The sequence below is a fragment of the Ranitomeya imitator genome, chromosome 2 (assembly GCF_032444005.1).
Source record: "Ranitomeya imitator isolate aRanImi1 chromosome 2, aRanImi1.pri, whole genome shotgun sequence".
NCBI lineage: Eukaryota > Metazoa > Chordata > Amphibia > Anura > Dendrobatidae > Ranitomeya > Ranitomeya imitator.
The window spans coordinates 201,756,582-201,783,337 of NC_091283.1; the positions used below are offsets into that span (position 1 = coordinate 201,756,582).

Consider the following 26,756-nt stretch of genomic DNA (forward strand, 5'->3'; position numbering starts at 1 on the left):
ATGAAATAAAAACAATGGTTGTTGGAGTATTTTATTCTACGCCCAATCCAGTCACTGAAGACCCTCGTTCTGTGAAAGACAAAACATAATAAACCAACAATATACTTACCCTCCGCAGATCTGTAACGTCCAACGATGTAAATCCTTCTGAAGGGGTTAAAACATTTTGCAGCAAGGAGCTTTGCTAATGCAATGCTACTCCTCGCTGCAAAACCCCGGGGAATGAGTCTAAATATAGATCAATGATCTATATTTTGCTTCATTTGCGGTGAGGCGCCCTCTGCTGGATGTTCATAGATCGTGGGAACTTACCTAGAAAGCTCCCAGGCTCCCAGGCTTTCTAGGCAAGTACCCACGATCTATGAACAGCCAGCAGAGGGCGCCTCACCGCAAATGAAGCTAAATATAGCTCATTGATCTATATTTAGACTCATTCCCCGGGGTTTTGCAGCGAGGAGTAGCATTGCATTAGCAAAGCTCCTTGCTGCAAAATGTTTTAACCCCTTCAGAAGGATTTACATCGTTGGACGTTACAGATCTGCGGAGGGTAAGTATATTGTTGGTTTATTATGTTTTGTCTTTCACAGAACGAGGGTCTTCAGTGACTGGATTGGGCGTAGAATAAAATACTCCAACAACCATTGTTTTTATTTCATTAATATAATTTTAAATAATGTGTTTGTGTTTTATTTAACCCTTTACTACAATTGGATTAATAATGGATAGGTGTCATAATTGACGCCTCTCCATTATTAATTAGGCTTAATGTCACCTTACAATAGCAAGGTGGCATTAACCCTTCATTACCCCATATCCCACCGCTACACGGGAATGGGAAGAGAGTGGCCAAGTGCCAGAATAGGCGCATCTTCCAGATGTGCCTTTTCTGGGGTGGCTGGGGGCAGATATTTTTAGCCAGGGGGGGGGGGGGGGGGGGGGGGGCCAATAACCGTGGACCCTCTCCAGGCTATTAATATCTGCCCTCAGTCACTGGCTTTACTACTCTGGCGGAGAAAATTGCGCGGGAGCCCACGCCAATTTTTTCCGCCATTTAACCCTTTATTTTAAGAGCTAGAACGGGCAAATTTTGCAGATACACTCTACTGACATTAGTAGTGTGGAATCTGCAAAAAAAAATGGAGAGAAGACATGGTTTACTGTATGTAAACCAGGTCTCAAATCATGTCGGGTTTTAGGAAGGAGAAAGAAAAAGCCGGTAATTGAATTACCGGCTTTCAAGCTGTATAGCGCTGGAATAAATATTAATATATATACATATATGTGTCTCACTGATATATATATATATATATATATATATATATATATATATATATATATATATATATATATATATATATATATATATACCTATTCTATGTGTACACATTTATTCTACTGTAAGCTGTCAGTGTGATTTTACTGTACACCGCACTGAATTGCCGGCTTTTCTCTCTAACAGCGCTGCGTATTTCTCGCAAGTCACACTGCTTGTCCGTGTGTAATCCGTATTTTTCACGCTTCCACAGACTTTCATTGGCGTATTTCTTGCGCAGTACGGTGACAAACGCAGCATGCTGCGATTTTGTACGGCCGTAGAAAGCCGTATAATACTGATCAGTAAAATACGGCAGATAGGAGCAGAGGCATAGAGCATAATTGTGCCGTATTTTTTGCGAGTTTTACGGACGTAGTTTCTGCGCTCTTACGTCCGTAAAACTCGCAAGTGTGAAGTCGGCCTAATGAGTCCCTGTCTGGAAGCAGCCCAACATGGCAGCCTACCCTGTACCTCACAAGTGCCTGCAGACTGACCCTTAGGCTAGGGTCACATTGCGTTAGTGCAATCCGTTTAGCGCTAGCGGATTGCGCTAACGCAATGTTTTTAAAGGGCCGCGTTTCGGGGTCGCGTTAACGTCCCCGCTCTCGCAGATCCCCGATCTGCGAGAGCGGGGAACGGACCTCGGGCGCGCCGCGGACGCTGCAAGCAGCGTCTGAGGCGCGATACAAAAGACCGGCGCTTCGCTAGCGCGTGCCGAAAATGACACGCGCTAGCAATGCGCTGGTACATTGCGGGCAATGGGAGCGCTAACGGACGCGTTGCATGGCGTTAATTTCGCCGTGCAACGCTGTCCGTTAGCGCTCTGACCAAAACGCAATGTGACCCCAGCCTTAACACTGATCAGGACAATGGAGTCTAATTCTAATGAGTCCTTTGTGTCCTCCCGCAAGAGATAACCCCATAGCAGAGCTGTCAATTATTCGCCATATTTTGCCCCCTCCCCCCAAACGTACAAGCATGTCCAGCCGCCTCATGTACACAGCTGGTTTTAGCACTGGGATGAATTACGGTACATATCTAGTATAATGCACACACCCTCAAAAAGTAGGAAAGCATGCCGCCTGAAGCAAGGGCCTCAAGAATTCTGCATGTCTGGCTGTGACCATCAATGACATTACATAACATGATGTTTGCAAATAGTATCTTAAAAAAAAAAAAGAGGAAGAAAACAGGGTCTGAAATGTCTCTAAGGGTACCGTCACACAGTGGCATTTTGATCGCTACGACGGCACGATTTGTGACGTTCCAGCGATATATCCGTGACGTTCCAGCGATCTCGCTGTGTCTGACACGCTCCTGCGATCAGGGACCCCGCTGAGAATCGTACGTCGTAGCAGATCGTTTGAAACTTTCTTTCGTCATCTAGTGTCCCGCTGTGGCGGCATGATCGCATGGTGTAACAAAGGTGTGCACGATATTGTATACGATGTGCGCATAGTAACCAACAGCTTCTACATCGCAAACACGTCATGAAATTATCGCTCCAGCGTCGTGCATTGCGAAGTGTGACCGCAGTCTACGACGCTGGAGCGATAATGGTGCGATGCTGGAGCGTCACGGATCGTGCCGTCGTAGCGATCAAAATGCCACTGTGTGACGGTACCCTAAGACGTCAATATCACCTCCATTAAAGACCCTGGTAATAAAGCCAAATCAGAACCTTCTCTAAAAACAAAAGATCTCCGAATGCAGCTGTTTGGGGAATTTTGCTCCTCGTCAGTGCAAAGTAAGAGCTTTAATGGCACGTTGAGCGGCCATTGATGGGAAGATCCCTGTACTCTTCCTGTGTGAAGACTTTCTCCACATGGAGCATCTCCAGGACTACAAATCTCACAAGGGCTCTTCTCAAGGAGAAACAAACTCCTAAATGACCGGTCATTAGCGCGTGCAAAACCGCACCGCATTGGCTTTTAGGCAATGTGCACACGTTGCGAATTGGGGTGCAGAATTTTCCACACAAAATCCGCCTCTCCTGGCAGAAAACGCAGGTGCAGATTTGCAGCGGATTTTGTGCGTTTTTGATGCAAATTTTACCCCTGGGGATTTCTATTATGGATGGGGTCAGAAGCGCTGCAGTTCCGCACACAAGTAGTAACATGCTACTTTTGTTCCGTAGCGGTTTTCATGTGGATTTTTCCGCACCACGTGCACAGCTTTTTTTTTCTATTGATTTACGTTGTACTGTAAATCACTGTGCGGATCTGCAGCGTTTCTGGGTGGAAAAACCACTACGGATTCGCACTAATTCCGCATCGCGTGCACACAGCCTATGGATCACGCAACAGTGTCATGTCATAGTTTTTTTTTTATTGTTTTTTTTAAATTTGGTCATTTTAATTTGCCACCCGCAGATACTTACTAGTAGTGGTAATACAACTGACCGATCTTCGAGGCAATTTCTCCAATCTGCCAACGCTTCAAGCCATACCGATTGTCAAGGACTTGCCTAAAAACAAAAGGCAAACATTTGACATTAACATTTCCCATTTTTTAGCAAATGCAATAAAAAATAAATAGTCAAAACATTTTGTATATGAAAAATTAAGATCAGGACTAGTGATGAGCGAATGTGCTGGGATAAGGCGTTATCTGAGCATGCTCTGGTCCTAACCAAGTGTTAGCACCAGAGTCAGGTTTCGTGGCTGTTCAAAGACACAACATATGCATAAGATTGCTTAATAAAAAGCCCATGAAAGGGGTATTCAATATCGAATATACACATGTTCTAGCCGCAAGCTGCGGATAGGTTTGGTAATCCTACCAAGGAGAATATCTACAAGGAGTTTGTATGTTCTCCTTGGGTTCTCCGCTTTTCATCCAACACTCCAAAACATACGTACTCAAAGGGAATATAGACAGTGAGTCCCAATGGGGACAGTAATGGTGTCTGTAAAGCGCTGCGGAATACGATAGTGCTATATAAGCAATGCATTATAAATGATGGTCCCTTCGGATATACTGTGATATATGTGAGCAGCTGCAGAGGGATTTGAATGGTGAATTGTGGTAATTTTATCACATTGCCTGCTATTAAAGTATTTTATCAAATCGGAGAAAAACCGCTAAGTCCATCTTGCTGCAGACAAAGAAAAATTCAGTCTCTTCCCATGTAGATGCTACTGTCATGCTTGACTGTAGCATCTAAGGCGGCTAAAAAGAAAAAAAAAAAAAATCAAAGTTGGCATCGAAACCCTGGATTGTGCGCAGATTATTCGCCTGCCTTTAGCTGCACTTCTATTAGAAAATCCTCATTCGGAGTACAGCTGATGGCAGTGATCCGAGTGCGCGGCTTCCAAAAAAAAGCTCCTGCAGCCGCCAATCCCCAGAGTTTGTGACACAGGGGCGGAGCTGACCCATCACTGCCACCATCTGTACTCCAGATATCAGTGACGCCGAAGGGCAGGAATATAAACTGGGGAACAGCAGGAAACCATTTACATGCATTTTATTTTTCAGTAATGAAGACAAGTCATCTAATAAAGTGAGTTAAGTTTTTTTTTAACTTTTCATGCTGGAGGAGTGGGAGAAAAAAAACAAAAAAAAAAAAAAAAAACTTTCGGTCCGGACACGTTCACATGCAGGTGGCATTTTGAGGATGCGGGTCAATGTCCACAGCTATAATCCGTTACCTGTGCTGCTGCTGGAACTTCCAAAGCTTCGTATACACATCAAACGTCCTTCCGAAATACGACTGCCATTGTTTCTGGCCGTACTGGGGTAAATCCCTACAAAAATGGAACTGCATGTTAGCTAAAGTGCATTTTGCAAAACGTCATGAGAAAAAACAAATAGTGAAAAATAACTGTAGTCAAGGTAAAAAACAAAACAAACAAAAAAAAAACAAAAAACAGAAAACCATTATTTTCAGCAAATAATTAATCGGATGCATTGGACACAATGGAGATATCAGGGAGAAGCTGTGACGCTCGCACCTCCCGGCACAGAATGTGGAACTAATGGGCTGTGGAATGAGACGATACCCTCGGCCAATGACGCTGCCCCCTCCCATGTAGATGACATTGAGAAGCGTGCGTGCTGCCCGAGCTCCTGCAGCAAGCGAGGAAGACTATGATAACCCGTGTGCTTCACCTGCTGCATTATTATTAATATTTTTTGGCCAGAGGGACCCACGTTACCCTGTCTGGGATGCAGATTTCCTAGCACATTCTCAGCATGTTTTGATTGGCAATGTCCTCCATCTCTGCCGGCACAAGGCGGCCCGCCGCTGTCATACAGCAGAGCCCCCTGCGGTGAGATTTCCATGGAAACAGGCTGCCACTGTGACTAGTTCCCCAAAAGCCTTAAACCCCCCCCAATACCTTCCATTACAGTAAAATTAGCTTTACCCACAGTTCCGCACAAGATGTAAAGACGCTTTCTACCATTTGGTTTCCATTGGAAACGCGTTTCCTACCTGTCTGCACAATGGGAGCAATTATAACAATATAATGTTCTAAAAGGGGTGGTCCGGTGAACACAAGTCCTGCTGGAAAAATAGTCATAATCGCCATAGGAAAAGATGGGATCGGCAGCCAAGCGAGTGCACTGCCACTCCACTGTTACAGGGAGAAAAGTTTCCTATTCTGCCAATTGGGGGGGCTCTTTATTGGCACCAAAGGATAACTTTCACCAGACAACCCCTTTTATGTTTGCACTGTAATTCAAACAAAAAAATAAAGACAAATTGAAGGGGAATATTTTTCTATGATGATTACACGAGATCTGTGCCGATCGGATTCCTCCCAGAATGAATGTGTCGTCATTATTGGCCGTTTTCAGCTCCATGTCACTACAGCGCACGTGCGGTTTTACACTGTGAGGCAAGACTGGAGACGGACCGTGACGGGACTTCAATAATGGCGACACATTGATAGTGCGCGGTATATATACGGCACGTGATCCAAGGCAGGAAGAAAAGTGAGCAGACGGAGGTCAAGTGCCCGGGGTTAGAATATCGGCAGTGGCAAGTAAATATGAAAGGTTGTGCGTAAAAGTCAACTTCGAGGCATTGTCCCTTTTCAGAAAACTTTATGCGGTATGCAGAACCGCTTAGCAAATGGCCGCATCTTCAAGAACGGAGACTTGAGAGGACAAATATTACCTAGATTGTTAGCTTAGAACTCACTCACGTTCTCAGAAAATGGATAACCCCAGGTTTATGATACGGATCACCTATACTGCACGGAGCCAAAACAGCACAGCGCCTCTCTCTAAGTAGAGGACAGTGCTGAGAACTGCAGCTCGGCTCTGACCAGATCAACAGGAGCTGCTGCAGTCCTCAACAGCGGCCAAAGTGTGAAAAAAGTGTCCAAAACACAAAATATTTGGTAGAAGCAATGAAAAACTGTTGTGTTGCAAATTACACCAGAATTCTGTTACACTTAATGTATATACGAGATAACTACAAAAGCTTTTTGGTCAGCTGTGGAGAGGGGAAAAAGCAACAATCCTAAGCTGTTCTTGATAGTAATGACGGAGACTTCTGGTCTTATTCCTTGCTGCGGTCGAACTACATGGCGTGCTTTAAGCGGACCTTAAAGTGGATTTTTTTTTTTATTAAAGATAAATGTATATGACCACCTCCCCCAATTGCTGTGACTGCACCGATTCTGGGACAGTTTTTCTTTTTCTCCTGCGCCCCTCCATTCCAAAGTTATGCCCCCTGGTAATAAAGGTGTAAATTTTCCCTTCAACCACACCTGGGTGTGCACCACTGAACTTCTCTGTTTTGATTGGCCAGTGTCAGTGGAGAAAAAAACAACGCCCTCAGGATAGGTCCTGATCTACCTCCAGTTGGTAGAAGGGAACATTTGCATCTTTAATTCTAGGGGGAATAACTTTGGCATAGAGGGGCAGAGAAGAAAAAGAAAAAAACTGTTCCAGAATCAGTGAAGCCGTGGCTATCTGAAAAGGTACACTGTTTAGATAAAAATAATCTAGTGAAATGTCCCCTTTAAGAGAGATGAGTGCAGAAGGCATAAAGGGATCGATAGTTACATGATAACCTTGTGATGGGAAGGAGCAGCTGTCAAATGATAGGAGTGGTGGTCATCTGACCTGCACAATGCTCCCGACAAGCAGGAGACCTCTTCTAGGAGACAGCCTTTCCTCCGTCCACTTTCCAGCTCTAAAGCTTTGAAACATTAGTGAATAACAACAAAGGCCTATTTTAAAGGGGTTCAATTGTAGCTCAAATAAGGGGCAAATATGAGATTGAAATATAGTGACGTGGACCCCTTTTAGTCAAAACCGTATCGTTAAGGGAGCCGGGTTCTCAGGAACACTTTTTTTCTATTCCACCACTTAAATGCATGTATTTGGTGCCAAAACTATTTTTTTTCAATTGGATTTCATTAAAAGATGTTGCCTCCTATAGTTCCTGTGTTGCACTGCCTAGTGCTGGCTGCAGAGCGAGTAAACTGAGAATCCATCAGTGAGCTCAGTCAGATAGCCTAACGGGATAGTTTTTAACGCTTATCCGTTTTTTTCTGAGCTCCTTTCAGCCGATTTATGACCACATCAAAGTTGAATGTGTAGAGAAACAAAAAGTCTGTAAAAGGCAAAACTAAGAAATATTTTAAAAAGGAACCCAAATGCAAAATGGATTTTAGCCCTATATACATAGGGGAGATTCCCATGGATGCCTCTTCAGGGGAGGCTTTTCTATATTGCCATGGCATGTCCGTTAGATTCTACAGGTTTTAAAATTGTCCATGCTATTCCATAAAATGAAAATCTGGACCAGTACATGCCAAAAAGGACAGGCTTTTGGCATATGCTGGATGAGTGGGGCTAAGGGACATGTTCGGCATATCAAAAGTGTGAACAGAGCCTTAAATGAAAACTCCCAACTTCATAGATGGATACCGTCAGGGCTTTAAAAACAGTTCTGCAATTTACTACTTATTAAAATTTGAAGTCGTTTTAGACATATTAAGACTTGTTTACAGCTCGTTGCCTTGGAGACCGGCCGCCGCTGCTGGCTAGCTTGTAAGCAATGAGCTGCAGCTGGCTGGGTGGGCTAGGAGGTAACAGTGCGCTCCAGCTAATCCTGGACAGCTCCATAACTGTTGTATCTCAATGGAAAAGAGCTTGTAAGCACTGCGCACGTTCTACTGTATAGCAGCGGTGGTCGGTGTCCAAGGCAACGGAATGAAAATAAAAGTGTTACTATCTTAAGAACGGCTGAATATTTTAATAAGCAGTAAATTGCTAAATTGCTTGGATTTACAAGTACTATTCGATCATATCTGTTTATGAAGAGGGGAATGACCCATTTACGTTAAAATACATAAAAAGTTAATGTATCTACGCTCCTTACCATTAACTATATTTATACATTTAAGAACATCTATGTAAAGGATAAAATAAAATGGTGCACAGATCTGATCGGCTGCTGAGGGCCAAGAACTCCTCTGTGCTCGACTTTCAGAATCGCAAACTCCGATCCGATGACACGAGACTTTTCACAGCGCAGCCCCCGTCAGGGCAGAACGAAGGGCTTACATGTTTTGTTCCGATAGCGGCTATAAAGCGGAGGATTCACAGAAGTCGGGGGGAGAGGAATCACTGCCCTCATATACAAAGATTAGGCAAAAGTGGAGAAATAAAAAACTGCAGGGATCTGCCGAGCGCTGCAAAACCATCCTGACATCCCTCCACCCGAGAGATACTAAGTGTCCAATTAATATCGGAGGAAATATTACCTGCAAAGAGCAACAGTCCGTGAAGTTCTGGCTTCTCTCAACATACACAGCGGAGAGGAGGAGGTCAAATGGAAACCCAAATATGCTGATCACTGGGAGACTGTGTGGAGCTACCATCCTGACTGGAGAGCATCACAGCATATAGTAAGTAATTCTTCAACTTATTGGGTCTAACTGATCACCCCCACATCAAAGTAAAGCTAAAAAATATGTCCAGGAACTGTAGTTTGCCATAGACTCTTTTCGAGAATTCTTCCAGCACTATAGGTACTGGAACTTTCTTTTCCCCCTCTCACTTCCTAGCATGCATATTGCTCCTACCACTGTCCAATTGTTGATTGCTCCCCAAAAAAAAAAAAAAAAAAAAAAAAAAAGCAGATTTATACATTTCCTCCCCCTCCCCAGGTCCAACTCAGAGTCTCTGCTACTGCTCGCAATATACATGTATGTCCTTCAGCGCCGACATCTCTGCAGCAAGTGAGCTGCTGAACTCACCGATTGCCTGCAGCGCTGTCGGAGTAACATCAGTCCTGGATCTAAGGAGGGTGAGTAAGGCTATGAGCACACGTCAGGATTTTCTGCAGAATTTTCCTGAACAAAACCTGACTTTCTGCAGGAAATCTGCATGCGTTTTCACGTTTTTTTTTTTTTTTCGCTCATTTTTTCCGGAGCTTCCCAATGCATTAAATAGTGGCAAAGACGTGAAAAATCCGCAAAATTAATTAACATGCTGCTTTTTTTTTTTTTGAGAAATAAAAAAAACACATCATGTGCACAAAAATTGCAGAATGCATTAAAATTGATGGGATGCTTATGTATGCGTTTAAGCATTTTTTCCATGGGAAAACGGCCAAAAAAACCCGCAAAAAATCCTGAACGTGTGCACATAGCCTAAAGCGCAGTTAGTTTAAAAAAAAAAAAAAAAATCTACTGTGCTTGATGACGGGGGGTTCTGATAAAGGAAAACCCCTTTATGAAGTCCAATGAGCATAGGAGCTTGCACCTGCCTTTACCACAGTGGTAATATTTTTTTTTTTCAAAAAATTTTTACGGGACCCCGTCAAGGTTATCAAAAACTTTCCCACCATTCCTAATTTCATGGACACCTATACGGAGCCATTATACGGAATAGGGCCCTGAATATTGTGGCTGTTTCACTTAGCACAACGTGTGCGCGGTAATGGGTCAGCCATGTTACTGGGTAGAGACAGCAGACCTGCTAATTTAGGGGTTGTGATTAATCCGAATGATTATTGGACGCATGAATCCCCCTGAAGACTACCAAGAACACGATTTTTCAGTGTGCACCGGGGTGTGAATAAGGTCATGGAAAGACCCAAGGTATCAAAAATTACAAGGCTTCAAAGACCAAAAAAACACGGAGTTTGCTTTCACATTGTGTTTACGCACCCGTTCAGTGGCTCACGGCCAAACCCCCACAAAATGGGATTCGGACGTTTTCCCCCTTGATGCGGAGCAATAGACTATAATGGTGCTGAAAGAGCGAATGTGCACTCTGCTGTGCATCACTTTCGGGCATGTACACCTTCTGGAGGTGGACACTCCGATGTAATAAATTGCGGAGGTCCTTAGCCGACAATCAAGAGGTCCTTAAATGGTAATTGGAAGGTTCTTAGCCGGCATTTCGCTGTTAGGGTTTTAGAAGGAAACTGTTTTGTGTCTTTCGACACCAAGGTGCCACCATTACCAAACAGCTGAGCCCCAAGTTTCTATAGTATTTTTTGAAACAAACTGTGATGATTATCAATCTTCAGTCAATTAGGGCAATGTTAAGCTTGCCATGCCCTGATCCTGCACAATCTGGCGTAACGGATATCCGCTAGGACAGAGTATGCCAACCTAAGCCTTTCCGATGTCCTTCGCATGTGCCAAGGATGCCGAGTGCGGCTCATGCACACAGTGAAGCATGGTGGGAGGATGAACCCAGAAAAAAAGGCATCCTTACGTAGGCACCAAAAATACAGTTTGCTTTTCTAGTTACAACCATGACTCAAATCTGCCACATGTGAACTAGAACCACAATGTTTTTGCAGTTCACTTTAATACGAGTTACAAAAACTATTCCCTAATCCAGTTTTAGGATTGCGAATTCTGGTAAAATGTGAAATCAGCCCAACTGGTACCATATTAATGGGCTGCACTAAAACACCATATCATATCCTATAACTGTAAGGAGCAGCTCTCATAAAAGAGAACATTTTACTAAGTCCCTTTTTTTGCAGTTTCTTTAGACCAGAGGTGCAATAATGCTTAAAATGCATCGTAAGTTTTATTTTGCTTTGCTCATTTCCCAAGAGATTTGTAACCGTGAAAGGTTAAACCCACCATTAGTCCCGTCGGGTGATCGCTGCATTGCGCCCCTCGCTCATCGGATTTTTATTATTACTTTTACAAAAAAAAAAAAAAAAAAGGTGTCCGTTTATTTGTCCCCATTTTCGACTTTTGGCGTTTGTGAAGTCAGAGCACATCATCTCACTGGCAGGAAAATGGGCAGTGAAGCTGAAAATTAAAAGTGAAAACCTCAACAGTTGCTGATTTTCCAAGGCTGGAAAGACGACTTTTTTTTTTTTTTTTTTTTTTTTCCAGCCGAGCTCATGAAAAAGAAAAGAAAAAAAGAAAAATAAAGGAAAACAGAAAATTGACATTACACACATGAATTGCGGCAGCACCGAGCGTCTAAAGTGCTTCTGAAACCCCAGTTCTAAAATGACCTTATTAAATGAATTGGGCTTCCACAGCAAAAACTACACGGTATTAACCCCTTGCTGGCAAAAAGATGAAGGTCAAAAAGGTCGTTTGTTATAAACATTTCAGCAGAATGATGTCAAAGCAGCTCCATTCATTGTCTACGGGACTGCCGAAAATATCAGCCGGATGCACTAGGCAGTACTATAGACAATGAATGGAGCGAAGGTCAAGCAGACACCACGATCACAAAGTTGTATCTGGACATCGAACGGTTAACAAGGCTTCATTCATCTTTCGTAGCTCATGCAAGAAATGGTTAAGGCTTTTATCCCGATGACGCACACCGACAATTATGCTATATTTACAGCAGCGATGTCTCCGCACACAAAAGTATTGATCCGATTGTAATCCAGGAGTGACTTGTAGAAAGAGGATCAAGATGGATCTTTATATATTCAGTTACAGATCAGCTTCCCATGACGGCGCGCTGGAAACGGCAGGCGACGACAGCAAGGAAATGGCTGTAGCAATATTCTTATTCATATTCTCTGAAAAAAGGCCCAGAAATCAAAAATTCTGCCGGGATATGTAAACTTTTGAGCACAACTGTACAAATGGCACAGAAGATGATGACAACACATGGAAAAAATAAGACTAATAATATCATGGCGGCTAAAGGGAATGTACAATTCTCCACGGCTCGCTCTATTTTGGGATCTCTCCAGTGTCGATGGGAGTAATTATTACAGTGAGCTGCTGTTTACATGAAATACAAGGAAACGGCATTAAGTATCTGACCGCAACCATGTAAACCAGACACGAGCCTGGTAACACCGTAAAAGAAAGCGTATCGGGGGCTTATACTCAGAGGCCTGAAGGCTAGTGACTAGTGATGAGCGACCGTGCTGAGATAAGGTGTTATCTGAGCATGCTCTGGTGATAACGAGTGTCTTAGGCGTGCTCGAATATTATGTTTGGGTCCCCGCGGCTGCATGGTCTCATGGGTGTGGACAGCCGCAACACATTAGGAATTGTCTGTTACAGCCTTGTCCGCCATCAATGGAGGTAAACGGAACCCGACACCTCAAATTGGCGGGATATGTAAATGCCTTTTTTCCGGTCCGATGGGCGGCGATTCGTCTTCATTTCTCCACCCCATCCGTCCCTGTTGTCTGCAATATGTTCGAGAATTGGAGTACTTGTCCTCCATAGTTGGCGCGTGCGCAATGCAATCTTCACACGCGCAGTATGCGTTGCCCAACAGCGGGCAGAGCCAAAAAGCATTACAGCGCACGCGCCGGTGCACTGTGTCCCGGGAAGTATTTAGCTGTGTTCTGGGACATAATGCGCGGGCGCAGTAATGCTTTTCGGCTTTGCCCGCAGTTGGGCAAGACATACTGCACATGAGCGATCAGACGATGACATTGATTGCACCAGAGTCACAGAGGCGATGTGACCCCCATAGTGACCGCTGTATTGTACCGTCGGACATGTGCAGAGTGGTCAAACTGCTGTTCTGTCACGCTGTGCTGGGCCCTGTGGTGCCACAGACTTTCAAGCCTGTGAGATCTCTGCTGCCGGTGTTACTGCGATTCCTGAAAGAAGACGTTCCTGATCTGTTCCCAATCTCTAGCTTGTTCCCAATTCACCCCAATCCCCCCCTCTACTACTTTTCCCCCCACTTCTCCCCCTCTACCCTCCTCGCCCTTTCTGCCGCCGAGAGCTGATCAGTACTTGATCACTTCAGCTTTGACAGGTTCTCTTTTTCGTGCATCCTAGAAACCATTGAGCGGCAATCAGTGACACAAATCACTGATCAGCACTCGTGCTCGCTGATTTCCGGAATATTTTGTGTGCACACACACACACCACTCTGTGAATGCTTCCTACACGAATGCTTCCTACACCCGATGATCAGATGCACACCACTGATTGGCAACCCATGCTCACTTTCGAGAAGGACTTTTTTTCCCCATTTTTTTAATCCCCTCTTTGCACCACATCCATGCGGGTGTCCTACAGCCAACGACTGCTGGGTTGGTGATTCACATCAGTCTCCGGTTGTTGGGGTTTTTTTTTGTGTATAAAAATAACTGAATAAAAAATTATTTTTATTAATTGATAGGACTAGATTAGGGACAGTAAAAAAAACATACTAATCTGTGTCTACAGAATGTAGTCAGGGTTACAGTCAAAAAGTAGGGAAAAAAATCATATCCCTGCATCCTACAGCTGTCGAGTGCTTATCAGTGACACAAAACACTCATTGGCCTCCGGTTGTTTCTAATGTGAAAAAAGAAAAAAAAAAGAATTTAAAAAGCAATTTATATTAGTTGATCGGACTAGGTAAGGGACAGTAAAAATCAACCGTAGTAATCAGTGACTACTATAGTATTTTTTGCTGCTATAGTAACGGTGTCAGACAGTTAAAATTACTGAGCGCCTGCAACTGACGTCCGATTAGCAAATATGTTTTTATTTTACCAAATATTTATATTTATTTTATTTGTCTTATTTTTCTAGATTTTTTTTTTTTGTCTTGTAAATGAAATAAATTAACTCCAAAACACACACATCTGAATATAATTTGGTACACACACTTCTACATCGCATACGCGAAAATATGTCCCACTGGTCCCAATCACTAAGCTTTCCTCTCCTCCGGCACGGATAGTGAAGGAGAGTCCTCCAGCTGTACAGTGCCATGACAAAGGCCAAGGTGTAGAACAAGAAGCTGGCTTTGCACATCGTACAGTTGGCAATCTGACTAAGACAATCATAGACGTTTGCTAGAGACCTCTGGTTTTGATGCCAACCCATCGGTGACCCGCGATCATGTGATGGGGTCACCGATGGGCAGGTTTAGTGACGCGCTTCTGGAAGGATCATATTAAATGCCGCTGTCAGAAGTTGACAGCGGCATTTAACGGGGTAACAGCCGTGGGTGGATTGTGATTCCACCCACAGCTGGTAGGGGCACATGTCAGCTGTTCAAAACAACTGACATGTACCGGAAAAGATGTAGGCTCAGCGCCGGAGCCCACATTAGAGGGAGGGACACGATATGCGGCGTACATGTACGGTGCGTGCCATGAAGGGGTTAAAAAAGTTTGAAAATTTCAAAATGTTTGAGCCAAATCTCCGTTTGTTTGTTACATCTATTACCTCAAAGTGACAGTGGTCCGAACTGTAAAAATTGGCCTGGTCAAGAAGGTGAAAACAGGCTTGGGGGGGGTGTAAAAGGGTTAATTGCCGACTACAGATGCCCCAGATGTGCTCGATGGGAGAGAAGTCTGGAGACGCAGCAGGCCATGGTACCGCGTTTAGGCCATGTAGGCTGCTCACAAGAGCGCGAGCAACATGAGGCATGGTGGTGGTGTGTGTTTGAAAGCGGGTCTGAGACACTGATTTCGTTGTTGGACCAGTGGTCATTCCTCCAATTCTAAAAGGGTCTGGCCAGCATACATTAAGTCATGCTACACCACACTATCAGGAGTAGGCCCGGTGTGCTGCTCTCTTGTAATGTCTTCTTTATGGCGTTGCCCATGTGGTCTCCAGACCAATCTCCAGCTATTACACCCAATACAAAAGCAGGACTCCTCACTGAAGAGGACAGATCCACCGCAGTCTTGCTCTGCACCACCATATGAGACCAGTGGCATCAAGGGAGCACCTATAGCTCAACTTTTGACTTAACGTCATACAAATGCCTAGTGATGGTTTCTGTAGACTCTGATGCCATAGGCTTGGAAGGCGATGTCCAATTTCCCTCGCAGTACAGAAAAGTATCACTAGGCGCCATTCTACCTGAAGATCCCTCTAGACCTCCCCTCGCCTCCGTGCATCCCCTGCTGTATTTACAATTCCTCGTTATTCTCCAAACCCCTGGAGTACGCAACTCTGGACAGTGCGAACATCTCGGCTAAGAGTTTTCCGATCTGTCGGAATGATGACTCAAACTCTCTAAAGTTCAAGGATTTTGTTTGTTCCAGTTATCACCACTGGTCTCACCCCGAATGGGACAGAAGGCGCTGCAAAGTTGGAGAAAATGGCAAATTAGTGCCAAACTCACAAGTGGATGTGTCCTAAAATTAAGAAATTTATGAGGCAAAAGTAATACCACTGTCAAATACATAAAGTGGTAAGGACGAGCCTGGGACCGGAGTTACCTCACCCCCTTATTAAGCCGGAATTAAACTTTTACATAAATCTGACATCTGTGGGAGCGACGCTTCCAGCCTCCCCAGCAGTAATGGGTAACTATATCCCAGATACATTTTTCAGCCGAGGTGCGCTTAATATAATTCAGCACTCCCTCTGTGCCAGGCGCAGAAAGCCGCCATCACATAATAGATATCTGCAGGAAAGACGTTCTCTTCAGTCATAGGACGGATCGCTCCCCATCAGCTGGGACAGGAGAATGGCCGGCTGATTGGGCTAACATCACCTCTGGCCACGATGCAGACTTCTATAATAATGAATATATATATATATATATATACACATACACACACACACACACTTATGTACCACCACCAACCTCAGGCCATTGAAGAGCTGCTTTGACTTATCCAGCAAGTAGCAGAAGTCGGTGACGGTCTTCCTCTCCACCTGGGGGATGTCCTCATCATTGCCCAGAGACATCGCTGCTCCTTGTATTGTTCAATACCCTAAAAAAAGAGGAAAGAGACCTGTGATTAATGAAAAATACTCGCTGCAATAAAGGAGTTATCCAAAGATTGTCAGTAATCCCCTAAACAGCATAATGTACCGATTAATGGGGGTCTGAATACTTGGACCCCCACAAATCCTGAGGATAGGTCTCTGCAGACCCCCTAATAGATGGAGCAAGATTGGGCACTCATTGCCCAAGACGACCGAGCGCTGGACTTACAAGGTTAGCACAACCTCCTTAACTGAAGACATCTGTGCTTTAACATTGCTGAAATCTTGGAGTACCCCTTTAAATAAGAACAGTGAAGGATAGATAGATATGTGCACACGTTCAGGATTTCTCGCAGAAAATTCCTGAGAAAAACCTGAAATTTTCTGCAAGAAATCTGCAAGCGTTTTTGCCGCGTTTTTTTCCGGACATTTCCCAATGGATTTTGTAGTGGGAAATCTGCAAAACAAAAACTGCAAAATTAATGAACATGCTGCGTTTACCGCGATGCGTTTTTCTCACGGAAAAAAACGCATCATGTGCACAAAACATGCGGAATTCATTCTAAATGATGGGATGCATATTGTATGCGGTTTTATAGCGTTTTTATCTGGAAAAACCGTGAAAAAACAGCAACGTGTGCACACAGCCTAAGACTTAGGCTATGTTCACACTGGGCGTTTTTGTTGCTTCTTTATGCTCATTTTCAGCTACATTTTATAGTACCAGCTATGTCTAAGATTTCAGAAATCTCATGGACACCGCTTGGTTTTGTCATCAGTATTTTCTGCATTGCTTGGTTTTTTGGACTTCAAGCATTTCTCTTCTTTCAGCGATTTTCACCCATTGAAATAAAAAAAAAAAAAAATTAAAAAAAAAAAAAAAAGCACAAAAAAACCCAAAACGCCAAGACCTGCGATTTTGCTGCAGCGCTTTCCTGCCAAGCACTCCGGTATTGCTGCAGAAAAAAACGCAGCAAAAATGCCCAGTGTGAACTTAGCCTACATCAAAGCTTTTCTTAGACTGTGGGAACAGAGTATTGGGCATATCAAATTTCTACATGTAGGAACTGTAGTGAAGCAAAAGGAGGTCCCAGAACAAATAGTGCTGTCAGAATACAAATAAAGATGAATAAAGAGTTGATGGAGCATGAGAACGGGGGACGCATTAGACTATTATATGCACCAAGAGTAGTTTTGATTTGAGGGTAGCTGAAGGCAACCAGGCCATGCGGGCTTTATGTGAAAGTTGTTTTTACCCCTAGGTATTGAGTAGGTACGAGTCATTTCTGCAGTGAATGAGAAGGTGGGATTGGAAAGAGTTAACCTGGGAGCTGCGACGTAACAGCTCTCGGATGCTGAGGCACGGCGGTGACGGTTATGAGAACGGTGGGCGTGAAACGCAAGTGTGAGACTCGTGGTGGATCCTGACACGTCTCGCTCCTCGCACAATTAGACTCTCGCGTCCAACACTTTAATAAGATCGCTAACATGACAACAGGCAGAAAAATGGCGAACAGCCTCGGACCGGCACGATGGCGCACTCCTCTTCTTACAGTCTTTGGGCACCAATGCCGGACGGAACACACACTGACACGGTGACCACGAGAGGCGGAACGTGGAAAAGACGCAATTAAACATCAGGGTATTATCAAGATAATGCACGGCGTAAAGCAAGCGATAGCCAACAGCTAGGACAGATCCACAAATTTACACTAGAAATCTGTTACTCAGTTACCCCAACATTTATTATATGTGAGAAAACACCCGACCAACGGCGATACGTCCCAACGCACCCGTGTCTCCTGACTGACGGACAAGGCTTAAAGGCAACTAAAGACCCAAGGGTGGCCTGACGCATTTACTACAATTTCGGCCAGAAAATCCAGTTTCTGGACAGCACAATGATTGACCATATTTATTGAGAGACTTGTCCGACTTTGTAACCACTTTTCTGCCTCAATTCCTGTCCGTTGGTGAACCAGGGGTCTCGATTTGGCCATTGCCAGGAGTAACATCAGCGGACCACTGTAAAAGTGTTAGTCAATGGATAAGACTATGTTCACACATTGCTCTTTTGCTGCAGTTTTTTTAATGCAAATTTTAAGCTGCTTTTTACAGTACTGGCAGAAATCTCAGGCATGCACCTTGGTTTTTTTTGTCCTGTCCGAATTGGGGAAAAAACTGCTGCAGCAATGTCACTGCCAGTATTTTTTCACCCATACAAAAGCAATGAGCAAGAGCAAAAACGCAGCAAAACCTCATATATCTGTGTTTTTTTTAAACCTTAAGGAAGATGCATCAAAATCTGATTTTTGTAGATAGCCTCTTTACTGCCAAGAAAGCAGGTTTTGCCTAGAGAAAAAAAAAACAGCAAAAAACGCAACATATGAACATAGCCTAAAGAAATGCGGCTGTTCTAAGTCCTGACAGAGCTGCAGCCAATCACTGTCCTCAGTGGTTCTGCTGAGAATGGTGACTGACTGCAGCGGTCACATGAATTATCACCGGCAGGTCTAAGATTGGTGGGTAGAAGCTTTTTTTTTTTTTCTTTTATTACAAACACTGAAACTTATGTTGACAGTTAATTTAATGCAGCGCCACAGCAGCTGTTCCAAGATTTCATTTATTTTTTTAAATATTTTACTGGATCCAAACCCTTTTCTGATCCGGCAGAAGGGAAGCCATTTCTTTTTCGTTCCCTGACGAATGCATCTATTCATCAGCTTCTTAGAAATGTTATTTGCAGTCGTCCTCTCCTTGCCAATCCAGCCGGCGGCTTTTATTATAATGGGAAGATTTTGCTGCATGGTGTTTGCGGAGCTTTATGGGAACAGCAAGTGACTGCTATAGCCTGGCTGCCCGGACATTGCAGACTCACTAAAGAAAAAAAGGTCAGATAATGGAAGCCTCGGGACACCCATCTGTTAGCTTGCCACTCTTTACCTCAATCAATAAAAATGTGAGTAATCAAAAGAGAAAAAATAGAATAATGTAAAGAAAGAAAAAAAAAAAAAAAAAAAACAAGCCGTGGGCGACAAGCTCCGTCGTACTGCCGGCGTACAGCAATAAATAGAAAAAAAACTCTTACGGTAAATGTGCTTTATGAAAACTAAAGCCGGCCGTACGCTTAAGATAGCCGGCGGCCACATGCTCGGCCCTCCTGGACGCACTCAAGTCAGGAAGCTTGGCTTCTGTATGGCGAGAGGGGAAAAAAGTCGCTGCCAGGCCCTTCCCTTCTGTGAACAAAGGGATCGGGCATGTTGAAATCAATCAGCTCCATCCTAAAATCGGGGGAAGACACCGATTGGCTGCAGAGCTCAAGTGCTGTCCCTGAAAGTAAGGAGACTGTCGGGGAAACAAGGAGCAGCGAGAAATCAGTAGGTGAATACGATTTTTGATACATGTGGAAGACATTTCACGGAATTCTTTAATTTTAACAGATTACAGCTTCAGATTCTGGAACAGTTTTTATTTTCGTGCTCCTCCGTTTTAATGTTACGCACTCCCCCCCCCCCCCCAGAAATAAAGCTGTATAATTTCCCTGTGCGTATACCACAGACCCTTGTGGGTGTGGGCGTGTTTTGATTGGCCAACGTCAGAGGATGAAAAAGGAGACGCCCATGAGGAAGTTCTACCGACACACCCAGTTGGCTACAGGGATGACTTGCACTATTGGGGGCATATCTTTGGAACGGGGAGGCATAGAAGAAAAAGAAAAACTGTTCCAGAATCAGCAGAAATTGGTGGAGCTTACAAAACTAAATAAACCCCTGAAAAGGCAAAGTGAACATTTGTGAACAATTCTGTTCTGGAATACCTTTCTCTACAATTATTCTTTTACCAGGTCTGTTGTGCCTCCTTGGAAATACCCCAAATCATCAATTGGACATTACCAATCCTATGGACAGTGGGACAAGTCCCTACACAGTAGTAAAGTCTGCAATCTGAGTGATTATATGCCACGGCAATGTGAGAAAAGAGTCAGCATCCTGGGAGCAGGCACTGAGACCCCAAAGGAAGAGAGGCGAGGGGGTGTTCAGCATTAAGATCTCAGGAACAATTAGCAATCAGGAAAATCAGCGCCAGAGCAAAAACTACCGTCAACGGCGTTCTGCGGAGCCGAATATTGTTCTGTAGATAAGCGGCGTGAATGGTTGGTGAAGACTGCTGCTTGCCGAGCCTGGGAGCAGTGAGGGGGAGGCACGGCGTGATCTAAAGCTCATGAGACGGCAGAGGGGAAAGGTTTTCGGGCATTCGGGAAGCAGCACGGCTAGATAAACTGCATGGGATTGTAAAATACGGTACATTTCATTCTTCTACAAAAAAAAATAAAAAAAAATCAGAGGACAGGTTTTCTGAAGCATCTGGTTTTTGTGACCCATTTTCTATTGCTGGAAAACCTTAAAATTTACTTTTAGAGATCAATTTTAAAACATTATGTAAAAAAAAAAAATTTGATATATATATATATATATACATACATACACACATATATACACACACATATATACACACACACGAATAAACCATACACCATTTGTGGGCATATCACTTGTACAGCTCACCCTTACACCATGCCCTGTGAATATACCGTAATACCGCCATAATGTGCACCACAAAAATAAAAAAAATAAAAATAAAAAGAGAAAAAAAGGATTTTAACTTCCAGTTAACACCCCATTCAGTCTCCTGTTTGCAGTTTTGGCCACGCAATAGCAGAATGATGCAGTTGGTGCAGTGACTCCAAGATCAGACCAAAAAGCAAAGTAGGGGAGCAGTTTCCTGCCTGCACCACTACCAATATTTAATGGTACCTGTGTCTAAGGGTTTATTACTTCAGGAACGCCCCGGAAATGCTTCCATCAAAGACAGCAGAGCTCGCCCCCGACGCACAGCACAGAGCTCGCCCCCGACGCACAGCACAGAGCTCGCCCCCGACGCACAGCACAGAGCTCGCCCCCGACGCACAGCACAGAGCTCGCCCCCGACGCACAGCACAGAGCTCGCCCCCGACGCACAGCACAGAGCTCGCCCCCGACGCACAGCACAGAGCTCGCCCCCGACGCACAGCACAGAGCTCGCCCCCGACGCACAGCACAGAGCTCGCCCCCGACGCACACTTTACAGTCTAAACTATTTAAGATGAGACACCCCTTTAAATTCATGAATACAATGGATACCAGGGAGGATCATCAGCAGTAACATTTTGTGGTCCACAGGGGAATTGCCAACCTTTTTATTCTTTTGTCTGGGAGACTCAGATGTTGGAGGAATGAATAAGTGAGGATATGGTTCACATGTTAGAATAATATATATGACAAGCGTCCGAGCACATGGCGGCACTGTGCTGCATGTGGTCTTGGGCTGTGCAGCTTGTACTGGGGGAGATGTGCTGGCAAAAAAAATGTCACCAAGGCGCAGTAATTCGCCTAATTGGTACATAGTTGGGCGCCACAATCCAAAATGTACCTGGCGAAATGGGATTATCTGTGGGGGTAAGTGTATACACCTGTCTGTGCCTGGGTCCAGAGTATTGGCTGCATGACTTGGTAACAAGTTCCCCACTTTGGGAAGAAGACATTAAAGGTTTATATTAAGTGTCACATCTATAGGTGACTTCTACTTCGCTTTAAGAGAATCTGTCACCAGGTTTTTGCAATCCCACCCGAGAAAAACATTATGTAGGGGCAGAGAACCTTATTCCAGCGATGTATCACTTACTAAGCTGCTTGCTGGAGATTTGATGCCATGGTGATTGCATCTGTTGCAGATCAAGCAGTTTTTTAAATGCTGAGCTGTGTATAACACCACCCACACCACTGATTGGCAGCTTTCTGCCTATGCACACTGTACACAAAAAGCTGCCAATCAGTGGTGGGGGCGGGGTTATGAATATGGAAGACTATGGCAGCAGGTTTAGAAGTCCTCTTGTTATTTTATCAAAACTACACTAACTCGCCCAATAAAGTGCCACATTGCTGGAATCCGGATCTCTGCCTCTACATTATACTTCTCTCATATGTCGCAAAAACCTGGTGACATTCTCTTTAAAAGGGGTATTCTCAAGATGTCCTTTAGCAGCGCAGTCTCCGTCCAGTCTCCTTACTTTTTGGTTTGTGGCAGGGCGGCTATAAAGCTCGGCACAAATTCTGCTATAACACATTCAGCCATCAGTGGTTTGTTCTGAGTCTACACTGTTAGCACTGCATTTAAAGAAGCACACAACTCTGGACAGCGACAGCCATGATTAGGAGACTTGGTCTGAAATCTTGGTAATTTTGCAAGATGCATCACAGCAGCTAGTCAGGAGCTGAGAGGTAGAAGGTGGGGGAGGGATATAAGCAGCTAACTGCTGTATAGATCTTAATGGGTGTGGAGAGGTGACTAGAATATTAGGAGTTAACCCCTCTCCTGGAATGTAGGCACTTCAGGCCAGGGTCTGGCCAAGCACTGATGGCTGAGCTCCATGGAAATTAGCTGTACATTATGTAAGATAAATGCTCTCATTGCAGGAGAACAGCAGACAAAGAAATCAAAGTCAATTGCAAACCTGCTTATTGTTATGCTGTATGTCCCAAACTGTCACGGATCTGCGTCCTTTATAGGACGCGCTTTAAAAACATCATCAAAAACTGCATAAGTTACTCTGAATACCCCTCCAAATTATTTCATCGGATGATCCACAACGATTTTCATTCCAAACCTTGTTTTCAAAACATTGTCAAGAAAATTAAGAAGTGAAATGTGACTCATTGTGGGATTTGTTAAACTTTGGCAGTCAAAAGGCTGCAAAAAAAAAAAAAAAGTGTGGGGGCAGTTTGTGTCTGCTCCTTCCTCATTCATTGAATTAAAAAAAAAAAATAAGATGTAACCTGATCTCTTGGAAATCTATCTTACAGTGAACAAGACATATTCATACATATATTTTTTTTCCCCTCAATTACCAGCGTGTTCAGTAGGCAGGGGGTATAGATAGTGAATATTGTTGCAGCCTTCAATTATTATTTTTTTTTAATTGTTTTATTTTTATTAGGATTTTTATTTTTATATTTTGATTTTTATATCATCATTTTTATTTTTTTTATTTTTATATTATTTTTATTACTACTTTTTATTGTCTATTTTAATTTTTTTGTTTGATGATAATCTAAAGAACCTTAAAAAGAATCTTAATAAAAAAAACAAAAATCAGGATATAAATACCTGTAAATAATATCCTACCATCTTTTCCTATAGAAATAGCTGCACCCACGTGTCAATATCACATATCGCCATAATATGAAATATCCGCAGCGCTACCAACGACCTTCACGGTGGAAAAAGCCACCGACGGGTCATATATAATAGCAACTCATGCGCTACGGTCACAAGGGCAATTAATGTATTTATATCCGGTGTCTGAAGGCGAGATCAATACATACAGAGATTTTAATACGTGTGCGTGTGACCCGTGATTTAACCTCTTCGCTGCCGCGACCATTCCATATTGGTAGGGCTGGGTTCGGAGACGTTGGCGCTGCAGAAGCCTATAATAAGAGCAATTACCTCTGCCAGGCTATTAACATTTTCACAATGCAATTAATTTGCATTAGTGGTGTTTAAGGTCCTAATTAAGAAAACGTTCGCTCAGAACGCTGCCTCTCGCTGATGTGATGCCTGAAAGGAAGTCTTAATGGTAAAATCCCAATTACAAAAAAAAAAAAAAAGGAAAAAAAAAAGCATTTTGCGGTAACAGCGCGGCTGTCACCGGGACGAGAGCTGTGATCGTCATACACGGAGGCATCGATGTGTAACTTATTGTGCTGTGCATGCTGATGACGCACATCGGGGGGTCTACTTCGCGGACGAGGAGCAGCGAATCGGACCATCCCTGGAAACCTCCAGCAATAAATCTACCTACATTATATGTTCCTTAAACGGATTGTCCATTACTCACACAAGACCTTCTAAAAAGGTGTAAAAAAAATAACAGATTGTCGCCACCTAAACCAGAGCCGTTCGGTAACATTGCTATGCCCCGTGAGCGCTGCCGCCAATCAGTGGGTGCCATTGGGCTGCAACACTTACACAACGCTCCCTTGGTTGTCCGAGACTGGCAGCAGTGCTCACGTGATGCAACATTGTGCAAGTGACAAAAACCACAAGAATGACACCGATGCTGGAGGAGAAGGTTTGTTTTTATTTTCTACACTAGAGAATGCAGTATTAAAAAAAAAACAAAAAAAAAAACACAATCCGTCACCGGATTCCGCCATTTGCATAGGTTTCCATTCTAGCAACGGATTTGTCGCAGTCCGTTTTTTTCGACGGACACAAAACATTACTTTGTCCATTGTCTCCCGCCACCAGACAAACCATTTTCAACGGATCCGTGAAACGGGAGGCCATCCGTCCCTAATACAAGTCTATGACAAAAAAAAAAGGATCCGGCGGAATCAGTGTGAAAGGGCCTAAGATTCTGCGCGATGCATTGCAGCTTTATCAGCCTCCATTCCATATTAAATATCTTAAGGACTTAAATACATTTTAAAGCAGAATGAACCTGATAAAGCAGGTGTCTTAAATGCTCTGTGTATAGAGCACACACGGCTGCCATATTACATGTCAACAATTATTCATGCCGCTGGGAAGGCTGCCACGTTCACCGCATACAGAGAAGCCGTGTGAGCAGATGGAAGGGAAAACACAAATAAATAATGGCGCGCCTCGGCTGGGAAACTAGTAACGTTAAGTGCCAGTCATTTAAACCGCTGGGCAAATCGCTGCAGTGTTTATTTCATTATTGCAACTGATCAGTCCAACAATAGTGCACTTAATCAACAATGCGTGTAAGACATGAAAATAAAAAAACCTAATAAAAAAAAAAAAAAAGTCTACCCTTAAAAAGGAATCTGTCACCAGGTTTTTGACTCCAAACTTGAGAGAACAATGATGTAGGGGCAGAGACCTTGATTCCAGCAATGCATCACTTAGGCTAGGGTCACACTGCGTTAGTAGCAGCCCGTTCAGCACATACGCTAAAGCTGCTGCTAACTAACGCAAGTGCCGGCGCTACATCACGCTAGCGCAGATGGAGCTTCTGCTAGCTCCATCTGCGCTAGCAGTGACGGACCCAGAAACGCTGCAGCCCGCGTCTCGGTTCCGTCACTCAATGACAGCGCATCACTAGTGCACGCCCATTCTGGGTGTGCGCTAGGCGATGCGTCCGGCATTGCATTCAATGGTGGCGGTAACGGAGTACATTACACCGCGTTATGCCGCGGTGTAACGTACTCCGTTTAACATTGCCCCTGAACGCAATGTGAACCAAGCCTTAGGTACCGTCACACATAACGATATCGTTAACGATATCGTTGCTTTTTGTGACGTAGCAACGATATCGTTAAGGAAATCGTTATGTGTGACAGCGACCAACGATCAGGCCCCTGCTGGGAGATCGTTGGTCGCTGAGGAAAGTCCAGAACTTTATTTCGTCGCTGGATCTCCCGCTGACATCGCTGGTTCGGCGTGTGTGACACTGATCCAGCGATGTCTTCACTGGTAACCAGGGTAAACATTGTGTTACTAAGCGCAGGGCCGCGCTTAGTAACCCGATGTTTACCCTGGTTACCAGCGTAAACGTTAAAAAAACAAACACTACATACTTACCTACCGCTGTCTGTCCCCCGGCGCTGTGCCTTCCTGCACTGAATGTGAGCGCCGGCCAGCCGGAAAGCACAGCGGTGACGTCACCGCTCTGCTTTCCGGCCGCTGTGCTCACAGTCAGTGCAGGAAAGCACAGCGCCGGGGGACAGACAGCGGAAGGTAAGTATGTAGCGTTTGTTTTTTTAACTTTTACGCTGGTAACCAGGGTAAACATCGGGTTACTAAGCGCGGCCCTGCGCTTAGTAACCCGATGTTTACCCTGGTTACCGGCATCGTTGGTCGCTGGAGAACATCGTTGTCGGTATCGCTGCAGCGTCGCTTAGTTTGAAGGTACCTTTAGTGTGACGGTACCCTTACAGAACTACTCGCTGTAGTTTTGATAACAATCACTTTTATCAGGAGGAGATTATCACTAGAACACTAATAAACCTGCTCCCAGGTAGTCCTCCATATTCATGAGCGCTCTATAAACCCATCCTCAATTGTACAAAGGCAGAAAAATGCCAATGTGAAGAGAAAGCGGTGGGCGGGTTTATACAGAGCAGCAGAGAAAACTGAATTAAATCAAGGCTACAGCAAGCAGTACAGCAAGTGCTGGAATCAGGGTCCCTGTCCCTACATCATGCTGTTCAGATGGGGTGGAAAAAAATATGAAGGGAGGAAGGTGGAAAAGGAAAAGGAAGGTGGAAAAGGAA

At 44.1% G+C, this 26,756-nt stretch overlaps 1 protein-coding gene across 2 annotated transcripts in view; it reads right to left on the reverse strand.

The window, feature by feature from the left end:
* Nucleotides 1-26,756, reverse strand: part of SCAI (suppressor of cancer cell invasion) — a 126,839-nt gene that overhangs the window by 37,798 nt on the left and 62,285 nt on the right. For both annotated transcript variants that reach the window (XM_069748485.1, XM_069748487.1), the window contains exons 2-4: nucleotides 16,292-16,421; nucleotides 4,966-5,061; nucleotides 3,696-3,782 (exon numbers count right to left, since the gene is read on the reverse strand). In XM_069748485.1, coding sequence (XP_069604586.1) covers nucleotides 3,696-3,782; nucleotides 4,966-5,061; nucleotides 16,292-16,395 — 287 coding nt within the window. In that variant the 5' untranslated portion in view covers nucleotides 16,396-16,421. The remainder of the gene's footprint in view (nucleotides 1-3,695; nucleotides 3,783-4,965; nucleotides 5,062-16,291; nucleotides 16,422-26,756) is intronic.